We start from the raw sequence: 14,687 nt of genomic DNA on the forward strand, positions 1-14,687 counted from the left end.
TTCTCTTTGCTGGGTGGAAGGTTTTGGCTGCCGCATCTGGCTTAAGCGTAACGCAGAGCTCAACAGGGTGGGAACCCACTGGAATATAAAAAACCTCGCAGGAAAGGTGCAACAGAAGCTGCCTGCTCACTGAATATACACAACTACAGGAGAACTGATCACCAAGGAGACTTTAAAACGGGGCTCCTTTTCAAGGCTCCTCCTTGGAAGGCACACCGTGGTATGAAGCTCATCAAGAAGCCTGGTGAATTCAGAGGTATCGCATATCCCACAATCCTCCAGGAACTCTTCAGTGCTACAGATTCTTCAACATTAGTGCAGGAAAAATAGGCTCCTCTCTCTGCGTGCTGCAAGACACTCGTTTGCTTGTAGCTACCACTGCACTCCAAAAATATATCTGACTGTTTAAAAACAGTGAGGCACTTTTTGTTTTTTTTAAAAAAAAATTCTTGACACTTCCAAATTCTATTTACAACATTTGTGCTAGGTCCTTGAAGCTTTTAATTTCTTTTTCTAATTTTTTTTAAAAAAATTTTTAAAAATTTTAATATGAAAAAAGAGTCCACCAAACCAAGAAAAATAACGCATTTCGTAATGCAATATAAAACCTCCAATGGCTCCAGTTGGCACAAAACTTGAAGGAAGTCGAACACTGGCATTCCAAACACCGAGAGCCTAAAATGGGCGCTGCCTTCCTCAGGCTATACTAACCTTTACTGTTGAGGAATGTGATGGAGAAGAATGGGTATCAACTTTGCGACGTTTTTGTTCTAGAAAAGAGAGAGAGGAATGAACTAATTTATTAAATCGTTAAAGTCAACGTGAGTCAGGTCATCAGTGCTTGGAGCCTCAGATATTCAAGATGGTTTACCAATTTTATGGAACTTTCCCACGAAAAACAAGTAATGGCTTAATCTGTTAACTGGCACGCAGCTTCCATTAAAAAAATCAAAATCAAAACCTTCTACCCTATTATGTGTTACAGTTAAGAGAACAGAAGACCACAAGAAAGGAGGTGAGCTTACCCCTTTCACACTCTGTTGCTTCTGATCGGGGAACAGGTGACTTCAAGGACCCAGCTACTGGAGCCTTCTCTCCTCCTCCTCCTCCTCCTCCTCCTCCTCCTCTAATGTTTTCCTTGGATTTCACATCCTTGGTTACTTCTCTCTCTCTGGACGGCTCCTTCTCTTTCTCCTTTTCTGCAGCTGACTTTGACTCAGCATTGGTCACAATGATCTTGGATTTTTCATCCTTTGACGACTTCTCTTCTCTCTTGTTCTTTTCCTTCTCTTTATCAGACTTAGGTGTCTTTTCCTTGCTATCTCTTGCTTTGTCTTCTTTGTTCACTCTTTCTTCCTTTGGTTTATCTTTCCCATCCTTCCCAGGTGTTTTGGCCTCAGGAGTGGCAGCTGGAGTTTTCTCTTTTTTCTCCTTATCTTTTTCCTTCCCACATTTCTCTTTCTCTTCTTTTTCTTTTATAACTTTGCTACATGAAATAAAAAGGAAATCAGTACTAATACGAAATGCAGTTTAATCATCCTTAATTTTAAACATCCCTCTCTATAGAGTGCAAAAACCCTTTTAAGTTCTGCTTTTCCTAAACATGTTAACAAGAGATACTCTCACTTTTTAAATTTAAGTGGTGAGTGGCATCGAATTTTTTTTCTGGAGCAGTGGTTGCTTCAGTTAGTTAAGTGGGCTATCTCTCTACCTTGTTAATCCCAAAGGACCTGGTGGTCTTGACTGCGCCAGGGATCAGCATAATTGAATTCTGTCACATCCCTACATTAGAGGCCCATAAAGTTGCATTACCCCTCCCTACATAGCCTCATGGTCATGTCCATCAATGGGAAGTCTCCATTTCATCCCAAGCAAAATGGAAACATTTACCCCAGAATTCTGCCGTCCTTTGAAGATACAGTCAAGCAGTTCCCAAATGGCTTCGTTTTGGAATGTTTTGGCTCCCAAACACCAAATACCCAGAAGTAAATGCTCCAGTTTTCAACGTTATTCAGAAGCTGAACATCCAGTGTGGCTTTCTGCTTGAGTGCAGGAAGCTCTTGAAGTCAATCAGAAGCCGCGCCTCTGTTGTCAAACATTTTGGAAGCCAAAGGGGTTTCCAGAACGGATTACATTTGACAACCGAGGTTAGACTGTACGGATCTTTTCCCAATGTAATTTGAATTCTAAAGAGAAAATGGCGGCAGTTACTCACCTGTTGGAAGCATTGCTCCCATTGCTCGTGGTCAGCTTTGGTGTTGCACTGGCAGCTTTATTAATCACTTTAACAGCACCCTGAGATTTCTCCTTTAATAATTTATCTGTTGAAAGAAAAAAAAAGATACTGACAATGAATAAACCAATAGACTCACTGAAGTATAAAGTCTTCAAAACAAATTATACTGTGCTTAACACCCAAGTAAAATCGTATTTGTTTTACAGAGAAACAGTACGCATCAATAAGTATTTGTCAGTAACAAAAAAGTTACATTGCGGATAATAATAATAATACCACTCAGATTAACCTCAGCAATTATTATTCATACAGTAGTTATATGCATAAAGAACTATTATGAACATTGATAGTACAATCCTATAAATGTCAAAAGTTAAATCTCGATGAGCTCAACAGTGCTCGCTCTTGGGTAAGTTGGTGCTTAACTTTTTCACCACAAAGAAGGCAATTTTATTTTAAAAAATCAATTCAGAATTATTTAGTGTATAGCACACATGCATCTTTCCCGTCCTGTTAATACTGAGCTAAACAAGTAGTGGGGCAGGTTCGCACATGTATGTGCATAAAGGACCAGAATTCTATCTATGAGAGCATTAACTCACTATCTCAGTCATAAAGTGTTTCAACTGAGTAATTTCTCACTCTTGCAGATCAGCAGCAGTTTAGCTGATGATACAGGTATGCATGTGTGAACTGGCCCTTATCTATTCTTGTTTTTAAACTAAGAAAACATCAGTGTGAATTCCCACAATCTATACTACTACTTTTATGGTAACTGACATACCAGTCTCCTCAGCTGTGCTTTCTTCCAGTTTAGCTGCATTTACTGTGAGTGAAGAAGTAAGCCCAGCTCCTCCGGGCCCATTTTGCACTGTTGTAGGTACTGCATTCTTGGTGGGTGGATCCTTGTGGTGGAAATCATTTTCAGGGATCATGCAATGTTTTCTACTTTTCAACTGTCCAGAATAGCTGTAAGTCGCATAAAGTGTTAAATATGCACAACAAACACAAAAAAACAAACACAAGAAGTGGATAGCCGCTTGAAAAGATAAAGCAAATGATTTAACTGTGGGTTGTTTAACTAAGCCAAGTTAAATACAAACATTTAATTTTGTAGAATCGCATAACTCTCTTCAAATCAACTGTAACACCTTAATCCTTATCGTGATCCTCAAAACCTCTGCCACCAAAATATTTTCCCCTCGTTCTGAAAAGAATAAGCAATCACTGACACTATGAATGAAATGCATTAAAAGTTTTTTCTGGAACATAGAAAGGAGGTTAGCATGTATAAGAATGTGGTACAAAATGCAAAATACATGAGGATTTAATCAAAAAAGTCTGAAAGTTCAATATGTACAGAACAACACTTTCTACCCTATCTTGATATTATACTTTTAATCAACTTGCTCTTATCTGACAACTTTGTTAAACCCTAGATGTACTATCTAAGTTCACACAAACGTTTTAAGGACAGAACTTTTGATTTTAATATGCCCAAGAAGGTTCCTGACAAATAAGCCATCTACAATAAAAACCCAAAGTTACTCTGAAACCAACTGATACACAATGTTTCAAGGTAAGGCAAAGTCAGCCTAAAGTAAAAAGCTGATCTAGAAAAAAAACCTCAGGAATGCTTTCCTTGTATTATTTAGTCATGTTTTTAAATGAAGGATTTGTTACCCCATCGCTAATGCATATAGATCAGGTCTCTTCTCTTTCTCCTCTTGGCAGATCTTATGGACTCTTCTCTCCAAAGCCTGGCCCAAGTTCAAAACTTTGGGGTACCATGGAAGGATTTTGATCAGCACTATCAGGATATTTCTGATGTGTGTATATTCGCCGGTTTCCAGGCAGTGTACAGATGCCTAGGAAAGGAAGAGAAAGATGTTGCTAAGAGGCTCTCAGCAAAACTACAAAACCAACAAGCTTCATAGTGCCGTCAGGTTACCTTGGTTAACTTATAATGCCACTTGTGTACCACATGCCGAAAATTTTCATAATCTAACTGGTCAGCTTTGTTCCCACCATCAAAACCAGTTGCCCGTAATATGGTGAGGAAGCCAGGATAGTTGCCACACTCCTGCATGTACACAAATAAGATATTTAAGCTTATTCAAGAAGCATGTTAAGATGAAAGTGGTTTATACAAAGCTATTGAAATATGAGCCTACTTGGGGGAGCAGATATTGGTATGGCTAAGGCTAGACAGGGGAAGTCAAGATCTCATGGATATATTGCTACTTAAAAAACAACAATAAGTTTTCCCCAGGCTAGGATTTAATTGCAGGCCTTCTAGAGAAGCCACTAAACATAGTTTAACACTTTACAAACAGGTATCAGTTTTTAGTTATGATACAGTCCTTCTGAATGACACCAAGCTCCTATTATCTGGGCCGGCAAAAGTTTCTACTTCCTTTAGGGGGGAAAACACCTGCAACACTGATACTTCTCTAAGTATGACAGGTTTTCAAGTGAGCATTTTGAACATTTTACATACCTTTTCATATATGGCTCTATCACTATGCCACCGAGTTACAGTATCAAGCATGCAGCAGAGAAACCTCCCATATCGACTAGCTTCATTTTCAGTACAGCTGGCTACAGTATAGATTATATCAGAGAATACCTGCAAGAAAAAAAAATTTATTGACACATTACAATGCTATGAAACCAAGTTTTTATACTTGAAACACTGGATTTTATTCCAATAATTTGTTGAAGGAAATGAAAATGAAATGGCCAATTATCCTCCCCCCTCCAGTCAGGTTTTGTTTCTTGTGTTAGTGTAACCTGATGTCAAAAAGCCTTACTATTACAAAAGTTAGAGAACAATAATTTTTTAAACACTGAAAAATTAACTTTCCTGATTTCATTAGTATCCTATGAAGGCAACAACTTTCTCAGTCTTTTAAAGCTACCAAATCATCGGATAGCTTTCTGATCCAGAAAGATTAGGATTCTTTTTTTCTTGCAACCACTCATTTCAAGTTTCCATAATATGTTTCATCTCTATTAGCAAAGGAATTGACATTATTACCTATACTCTATGAGTTACAATTCAGAGAAATACATCTTTCAGCTAGTGCATCTTTACTTCCTTGATGGAAAGGGTTCATCACTACTTCTCAAAGAATCATAATAATAAACAAGAGCTACTTACTCTGTCATAACAAAGAAGTGTTGAAAAGTTTGGTGTTTTCTGTTGATGCACCAGTTCCACAAAGCGAGCGCAGTAAACAGCATCAATAGCAGAAAAGATACACCGAGGAAATATACACAACTGCAGAAATTTTGTTATAGTCTCATTTTTGGTGGACTCTAATAAACAAATAAGAGGTCATCATTACGTCAGTAAAATTAATTTGCCACATGCACCATGCACAAAAAGGCATTTACATTTACTGATAAAGGGAAGAAATAAAGTGGGAGTACTTGGGTGCACAGCATGTCCTTGCCTGATGAAGCCATCAGATTGAGATCGATAGCCCTCAACCAGGTATCTCTATCTTCTCTCCAGAGGAAATCCCCCCTCCCCAATCTTGAAAAACTACTAAGAGATAAATGGGTACCAGTGATAAGACAGTTAAGCCTAAACCAGTAACCTACTTACTGAAGACAGGTTGAAGTTGGGCTGTAAAGGGGGATCCTATACCCAGTTAACACAGGATGAGAGAATGTGCTATAGGAAGGGCAAAAGTTGCAAGGCTGGTACTCAATCTCTTGGGCATAATTACAATTGCATCGGCATTAGATTTGCAATTGCCCTAAGATCTGTTTACAAGTAAGGGAAACTGCCACCCAAAGTGCCAAAATTCCGCCAACTTTTGGGTCTGCATTCAAGTAATGAATTTTATATACATTACAAAAAAGTAAGAATGAACAGTCACTCATTTACAAATATTTAACAAATCATTTACACAGATGCTGCCAAAGTCAGAATGCTGCAATTCTGTGTAAGTGGCTGGTGATGAAAAGGTCTATCCTACTTACTTGCAAGAAGCCAATTATCCTTTTCCAGCTTCAGTCTCTGCAGCACTCTTTGCACGTGCTCTAACTGCTTCTTTTCCTCTTCAAGAAGCTTGTCCTGAAGAGCTGTACAGCGTTCTTTTTCTTTTTTCTTTTTGTTCAGAGGCTACGGAAAAGAAATCATGTGTTCAGATTTGATAGTGTGCATACCGTCCTGCGGGTGGAGCTGTGGTCTAAACCACTGAGCCTAGGGCTTGCTGATCGGAAGGTTGGCAGTTCAAATCCCTGCGACGGTGTGAGCTCCCGTTGCTCAGTCCCTGCTCCTGCCAACCTAGCAGTTCGAAAGCACGTCAAAGTGCAAGTAGATAAATAGGTACCGCTCCGGCGGGAAGGTAAATGGTGTTTCCGTGCACTACTCTGGTTTGCCAGAAGCGGCTTAGTCATGCTGGCCACATGACCCAGAAAAACTGTCTGCGGACAAAACACCAGCTCCCTCAGCCTGTAAAGTGAGATGAATGCCGCAACTCCAGAGTCATTCGCGACTAGACTTAACTGTCAGGGGTCCTTTACCTTTTAAAATCCTGCTAAACTGCTATTTGGGGGGAAAGTGAGCAAGCACTTTATCTTGCAGCCCACTCCTTTTCCTTACAGGTGATCTGCAGAATTTTAACATTCCTAGATGGGCTCCTTGTGCTCAGTTCTGATTGTTGGATCATCTAAAGGAAGGTGTGTATGGTTGTTGCTTCTGTCTATGATTCCCCATTCAGTTAGGTAAATGGTTATGGAAGCCTACTTCTACCATAGTGCCCCTAGCCCCTAGCTGTCAGGGGTCCTTCTCTTTTACCTTATACCATCTGACCACATGGATAGATTCAAAACTGGTCTTTCACAAAGAGCTGGCTTATTCCTTATATTTCTATTCCACAAACCATATCAACACAAATCACCAGGGTTTGATAGTCTCCTATGCAAGGTCCATTTAAATGGCTGGGAGCTAGACAGGACCAACATCTGCTGGGTTATGCCCAACACTGGCACTCCTTGTAAACCTACATACCAAATTCCTCTGCCATTATTCTGCTGCTAACAGAGCCTTGTAAAGCAATTCAATGCCATTGGAAAGCTAATAGAGTCGTGCCTTGGTTGTCGAACGCCTTGGCTCCCAAACGCTACAAACCCGAAGTGAATGCTCCGGTTTGCAAACATTTTTTGGAAGCTGAACATCCAAAGCAGCTTTTGATTGAGTGCAGGAAGCTCCTGCAGCCAATCGGAAGCTGTGCCTTGGTTTTCGGATTCTGTTTGAGAACCAAGGTACGACAACTGAAAGGCACTACAACTGAAAATAGTGCTATTCTCTTGTGTCTAGTCACTGTAAAGCTTAATGGTGGAGAGGTCTAGAATGGCCCCAGAATTGCAGAAATGCAGTGCTCAGGCAGAATTCTATGGATTTTTTTTTAATTTAGAGAGAAGAGCAAGGTAACTAAAAACTTTACAGCAGAAAATGTAATTGCTTAAAAAAAAAAACCTGTTATCTAATGCTGTCAACTGTTCTTGATCAATGGTTTTCATGAACTGATAAGACTCTAAAAAACGGCAAGCGAACATACATTTAAAACGATACATACCATTTCCGGATTGTCATCAATAGCTTTCATCTGGACTTTGAGTTTGTTGACTTCCCGTTCGTAGCTACTATGTGGCACAGCAAGGTCATACATTGTCAGTGACCAGAACGTAGCATAGAACTGTGGACTGATATCATCCCAGACCTTTGGGATGTGCAAGGAGATCACCGAGTCATGAACAGGGGCCATCACAAGCTCACACGCTGTAATGTATTTGTGAACTTTCTGCTGCTGTTTGTTCCCTTTCTCAGCCTTTTTCAATTCATCATATTTTGACTAATAAAAAGAAGACACAAGTACTCAATTATCCACTTCTCAAACAGAAAACAAAATCCCTTTTTTATTAACTCTATTAGATTTAAATACAAAACTAAGTCCAAGAAATTAAGTCAGCTAGATTTTAAACCCAGTCACTGAATGAGCAGTGCTTTCAATCTCAGCGAGGCCCCTTTAAAAGATTCAGTGGAATGACAGGTTTAATTTTCAATACAACTGTGTGTTCCGGATATACAGACTGCAAGCTAACTGAACATCTGTACTTACTGAAATGTGATGTGCATACATAGGCCGTGAAAGGAAAAATGCAGCATCATGAGGGGTGTGGAAGTCATTACAGAGAACATCAATGGAAGGCACTCGCTTAATATAATCATCTGTGCTTAAATTGGAAGCCAAAAATCCACCGAATTGTACCAGAGTATCATGGCACTGAATAGAAAAATAGAGAAGTATTAGATCAGACTTTTCAATGAGATTTAAATATAATGTTAACCTTATAAAAATCACGAAAATAGCTGAGAAATCACTACCTTTTGTAATAAACATGCAGTAATACTAATGAGAAAATGTTCCTCAGTAACAAACTTTATGTATTTCTTATGAATACTCAAGGCAACTTCAGATATGACAACACCATATAGTCAACTAAATCTGTAGTGACTTCTGAATCTGGTTAGCAGTACAGTACAAGATCACACCTGAAACAGAACTTACAGAAGCTATGCAGGCTAGTGGAATCTTGTCAAACAATGTGACAGCATTATGGATGGTAACGGATTGCCATGACTGAAGCTACTTAGTTTTCCTTTTTGTAAATTTCATGAAGAACCCAAAACACAAGTAAAACAAACATCTATACCACAAAATATAAATTCAGTTTTCTGAATGCAGTATACATGGCATTTCCATGGAGGTTTGTTTAAAACAAACACAAATGTGATCATTTTACTTGCCTGATCATAGAGTTTTCCCACCAGCTTCAAATGTTTCTCTCCTCCTTCTTGAAATATCACTCCATTTCTCTGTTGAGCCATGAGAAGGCACAATGGAAGAGCAAGATCGTGGTCCAAAAGTGCATCTTTTAATCTCTGGGAAGATTTCTTAGTGTTTCTGATCTGCCCAAAATATCCACCCTGCCCAAAGAAGTAAGAAATGTAGTTAAGATACCTAAACTGAGAAAAACAGCAGAAGATGTAAATTAAGGTGTACAGTGCCAAACCCTGTCAGTAAATAGCCTTCAGGAAACCTTGAATTAGAATGTTTCTTCCTCTCCAATTCCCTAGCATGCTTAGTGAAATTTGACATTTCGTGGCTTACAGTAGGATCTGGGGTTGAGAAGCTTTTTCAGGCTGAGGGTGACGAACTTTCTCCAGTATATGCAGGCCCTGCTTTCCAAACACAATGCATTCCAAGCATTTGCATAATGAGCTGATGATTTCAATTATTTCTAATCTGTGATCTCTCTCCCCACTCCCACCATGGTTTCTTCCTAAAATGGCTGCAGCCAACCAGCAAAAGTGAGACAAAGGAAAAACTGCTTTGTTTCATCTCTCTTCACACCTCCCTCTCTTCCATGGTTTCTGACCGAAAATGCACAAACAAGTCAAGTAGTGGGCAAAGTCTGGCTGCTTGGGTATCTCAATCAGCCATGCACTTGAGGCTTGGGCATAATTCTTTATGTTTGGATAACTGAATCTGCAGATGAGCATTCTGATAGCAGCACTTGCGTGTTCTGAAACTGGAAGGCCATGTTAAACATGCACTTCTCCTCCTTTCCTATGCTATGCAATGGTCCAAATACCAATCTTAACCACCGTTGAGGCAAACAGGAAAGTTCACTGCTAGCCAGGATTTCACAACACATTTGAAGGCAGGTTTGAAATCCCTGGTTAGCAGCAACCCCCTTGTTTATTGCTTTGGTAAGAAGCAAATGTTAAAAAGGTAACTGAACAATGAATTGTTTATTTGTGATTTTGGATAGTTTTCTCTCTCTATGCCATATTTAAACTAGTCCATCGTTATACTGGTGGCAGGCTGCACATGCTCCAGGGTGGGTGAAGCATTAGAAAGGTAGTTGGTGGGGCGAGCAAGGAAGCGGCCAAGCAAGCTGGGATCACAGTTTTGGTTTAAAGTAGGTGAGTGAGCTGGGTTTGTGAACTAAATGACAGGAGCTGTGTGGGCAAGTGGAGCGGGTGAGTGAGCTGGGCTTGCAGCAGTAGCAAGCTGTGGAGGTTTGGTGAGGAGTAAGGGGAAGGGGAGCTTTGTGGAGGTGGGGTGAGCCAAGTGAGCAGGTACTTGAGCCCCAGTAAAATAATAATTTGATTTAAAACAAAGAGTTAACCATATTTAAAGATGGTACCAGTTAAGAATGCTTAAGGCCAGCAGTGAGAAACTTGTGTGTGACACAAGAGGAATAATCCTGCTAAACATTCCTGTTTAACTGCTGCTAAGAATCTGAAGTGTTACACGTAGATCAGGCACGTGAACACGCTGCTCTAGATTGCTACTAAAATTATTTCCATGGTTGTTATTGTATTAATATACCTTTCAGAGGTGTATCAATTATTCATCTACCTTAAAAAATAAATACAGTCGTACCTTGGTTTTCGAACATCTTAGTTCTTGAACGTTTTGGCTCCCAAATGCTGCAAACCAGAAGTGACTGTTCCGGTTTGCGAACTATTTTTGGAAGCCGAACGTCAGACGGGACTTCTGATTGGCGAAGCCGTGCTTTGGTTTCCAAACATTCTGGAAGTTGAACGGGCTTCCAGAATGGATTCCGTTTGACTTCCAAGGTAGGACTGTACAGCAGGTGAAACATCCTAAGCTACTATGTATGTATTTTTTGGGGACATCTATTTTTCTTTTCTCTCTAGCTTCAAACACACCTCTGCTTTCAGCTGCTCTCCACCAGTCATGGCCTCTAGCTGGTCCATTGTCATCTCTTCAGTGATTTCTATTCCAGCCATTTTTTGTACCACCTCTTTCAAAATAAGCAGGTCAAAGCTATGGAAAAGAATGAGAACAAAAATGGGCGAGGGGGCGGGGGGAAGAGAGAAAGAGTGAAACATAGGCAGGTAAAACCACTGCTCTTGAACTCTATTGAAAGTATTGTGAAAGGTCTAAGACCCCATTACAATATCTTTCTGAAATTACTTGCACATGAAGCACAAACCACCTTGTCTCCAATCCAAGTGCATCAGTGTCAAGATGTTGTAACAGCAACATGAACAGCAGACCGTATACATGAGCACTTCAATGCAGCTTCACAATGTAGTAGGCACTCTGTGCAATTTCCCTGGGAGATGTGAATGTAACCTTGCTGCTCAGTGCAAATTACCTAACTGTTTATGTCTTAGTGTATTTTGAATCCTAGGATTTTCAAAAGTTTGCAAAGTTATATTAAACACAACTTATTAAAATATGTTAAAACACTCCAATGAGGGCAACAACTACCAAACTGGCATAGTTTTTGAGATCTAAAGTAACCATGCTCTACTTACCTTTTCCCAGCCTTTAGCTGGTTTGCCACATACTGAAGTAGACCAGCTAGTTCTATAGGGTATTTTCGAAAAACGGCACCACAGAAGCTAGCTAAACCTAAAATAGATGGGAGGAAAACGAACTTGAATTACTGTCACTGAAATATAAGCTTTCCTATGTCATGCACATTCAGTAACGTCATATCAATAGACTATTTCTCATGCATCAAAAGCAAGTTACCCTTAGAACCTGTTTTTCACACTTCTTGGTGTGCAAATGACATTCTACCTGGTCCCTTCCCCCTGCCCTCTCTTCCTGTAATTAAGGAATCGTGTCTGCAACCATACATTTCCTGGCTCCAATTTTTATTCAAGTGCCGTGAATTTACAGGCAAGTGGCTCCCAAGCTGTTGCCAACAACAGAGGTTCCTGGAGGCCCTCTCTTCTACATTCCTGCTCTTTCTGAATTGTACTAGGGGCTACTCAGGCCTATGGAACTCCCATCCTAGAGTCTTGTTGATTTTCAGACAGGTGGCTAAAGCACTCTTTTTTTTTCCTGTAGCTATTTCAGAATTGTATTCCAGATGGCTCTGGAATACATTTGCTCTGTGTGTTTTTTGAAATGCTGTTCCCCCTTGATTTGTGTGTGTGCGCGCACACACACACACTCTAACAACCATTAGCCACAACATGGATTTTTTAAAAATAAAAAGGCAAGATACAAATGTTTTAATTAATAAATTAAACACGTTAGCAGGTGCTAAGTAACGAGAGGACTGCATTTCTAATTAAAAATAAATAAAACCCAAGTACTAACTTTGAAGCCAACTGGAGATTGTGGTGTCATCGTGTTTCATCCTCTCCTTCTCAGGATTAGCCAGTGCTTCAATTATGCAATCTTTGCTGAGGCTAAGGAGGAATTCTTCCCCAAACATAATTACATGCAGTATTAAGCATTTAATTATTTTGCTTTGTAAATTTAACAATATTTTGAGACACCTGGCATACACTACTACCTGTGATATTATAGCAGAAACCTAAAACAATGAACACTTCAGGAATATATCTCTGTGGTTCCGAAGTGTTTTGAGTTCTTGTTCACTCCAATTCCTTTTTCTCACACACCTTTAACCACAACTCAAACAGGATAAAGCAAAGTTACAGATGGGTAGCCGTGTTGGTCTGCCATAGTCAAAACAAAATAAAAAAAATTTCCTTCCAGTAGCACCTTAAAGACCAACTAAGTTAGTTCTAGGTATGAGCTTTCGTGTGCATGCACACTTCTTCAGATACAGATAAGTGTGCATGCACACTTCTTCAGATACAGTGTGTGTATCTGAAGAAGTGTGCATGCACACGAAAGCTCATACCTAGAACTAACTTAGTTGGTCTTTAAGGTGCTACTGGAAGGAAAAAATTTTATTTTGTTTTGAGGATAAAGCAAAGAACAAGAAACACCCTTAGGAGTATTTATTCCTCTTCTATCAAAAGCTACAACTCCCTAAATCTATGACACATGGCCAAATGAGCAGTCTTAATAATTACACTAACAGCAGTTCATGAGTCTGAATATTTAGAAATTTACAATATATGATAAATCAAATCGAAATGTTTATTCGGCTTTACGCCCATCATGAAACACAACACAACAAAACAAATCAAATAAAACAGCGAACTCGTACAAGCCACAAGTAGTATAACACAGTTTACAACTCACAATATATGATAAAGGGATTACTACTACTGTGCTACAATGGCAGGGCGATTTTTTTAAAAAAAAAATAAATGCTTTCAATTATTCAATTTGTGCAAGGAGTAGGCCTGGGCAATATGGTGATAGATTGTTGAAAACTAGCTTTAAATCCACACGTGATAACCCGTTCAAAATATTTGGTAAACCATTCAAAGCCAGAGGATGCTTTTGTCTCAGCACTCCCCTGCCTCCCGCAGAGGGCAGCAAATCACAGAGCAGGCACAGGCCAGGAACTTTCATCTGGCTAGAAAGCAGCTTGCTCAGCTGAGCTGTTTAAGAAGCACCCCTGTACAACAAAGGCATTTGCTCAGCTGAGGCAATAATTCTCATTGGAGCAGTTAAAAAAAAAACTTGCGTAAGATATAACCATTGGGTAACTAGCAGTTCTAGGAAGTTAGCAAAAGGATACATGCCAAGACATCATAGTTCAATGAAGTGAGGTATTTCAATGAGTCAACAACGGGGGTGATTAAATTATCATACTTCTGTATCTGAGACAAAATCTGAAAAAGAGCAAAAATGAGTTTCCCAAGTATAAGAAGAAGCCAGAAGTCCTTAAAAACTCTTAAAAGAAACTACTGTTATGGATTTCAATCTGAAGAAAAAACAAGTAAATAATGAAACTTAATGCACACATCTGTATTACATAGTTAATGTGTGCACTTTTCCTAACGTAATATATGAGAAGAGCCCTGCTGGATTAAGCCAACGGCCCATCTAGTCCAGCTTCCTTTTCTCAAAGTGGGCAACTGGACGCCTATGGGAATCTCACAAGCAGAACCTGAGCACAACAGCACTCTCCTCAATTGTAATTCCCTGCAGCTGGTATTCAGGGGCATACAGCCTCCAAAAGTGGAAGCAGAGCTAAGCCACCGTGGCTAGTAGGCATTTATAGCCTCATCTGCCATGAATTTGTCTCACTCCCTTTTAAATCGATCCAGGTTGACAGCCATTGCTACATACTGTGGGAGTGAATATAGGGTCTTTGAAGAAGCACCTTTTTCCCCCATCCTGACAACACAGCTTTACTGGATTGCCTCAATTTCTAGCATTTTAGAGGAAAATTATCCATTTTCTCCACACCATGCATAATACAATAATACTTCTACCACGTCCCACCCCCCCCACCCCCATATAAAACACATTTTAAAATAGTCAACTTGTTTTTCAGAATAAGGTAACTTAAATGGGGCTACTAGAAAAGCAAAGGTAGTCAATACTTATCTTGCCACATACATAATCAAATAAAATGGTTGGGTTGCTGTGGCTCAGTTTTCCTATTTGTCTTCCAGATGGCTTTACGTTTTCCTTGGTTAGACGCCTACAAGAGTACATTCACATTT

The 14,687-nt window shown here is 39.6% G+C and overlaps 1 protein-coding gene across 3 annotated transcripts in view; it reads right to left on the reverse strand.

The window, feature by feature from the left end:
- LOC309334198 (THO complex subunit 2-like) overlaps nt 1-14,687 on the reverse strand; it is a 56,796-nt gene that overhangs the window by 9,650 nt on the left and 32,459 nt on the right. For all 3 annotated transcript variants that reach the window (XM_081848372.1, XM_081848371.1, XM_081848370.1), the window contains exons 16-32: nt 14,581-14,665; nt 13,754-13,847; nt 12,409-12,489; nt 11,613-11,709; nt 10,998-11,115; nt 9,063-9,242; nt 8,374-8,538; nt 7,831-8,106; nt 6,230-6,371; nt 5,400-5,557; nt 4,737-4,865; nt 4,188-4,319; nt 3,920-4,104; nt 3,021-3,205; nt 2,216-2,321; nt 1,026-1,486; nt 712-770 (exon numbers count right to left, since the gene is read on the reverse strand). In XM_081848372.1, the coding sequence (XP_081704498.1) occupies nt 712-770; nt 1,026-1,486; nt 2,216-2,321; nt 3,021-3,205; nt 3,920-4,104; nt 4,188-4,319; nt 4,737-4,865; nt 5,400-5,557; nt 6,230-6,371; nt 7,831-8,106; nt 8,374-8,538; nt 9,063-9,242; nt 10,998-11,115; nt 11,613-11,709; nt 12,409-12,489; nt 13,754-13,847; nt 14,581-14,665 (2,653 nt within the window). The remainder of the gene's footprint in view (nt 1-711; nt 771-1,025; nt 1,487-2,215; nt 2,322-3,020; nt 3,206-3,919; nt 4,105-4,187; nt 4,320-4,736; nt 4,866-5,399; nt 5,558-6,229; nt 6,372-7,830; nt 8,107-8,373; nt 8,539-9,062; nt 9,243-10,997; nt 11,116-11,612; nt 11,710-12,408; nt 12,490-13,753; nt 13,848-14,580; nt 14,666-14,687) is intronic.

This window comes from Podarcis erhardii (genome assembly GCF_964252035.2).
Source record: "Podarcis erhardii genome assembly, chromosome: Z".
NCBI lineage: Eukaryota > Metazoa > Chordata > Lepidosauria > Squamata > Lacertidae > Podarcis > Podarcis erhardii.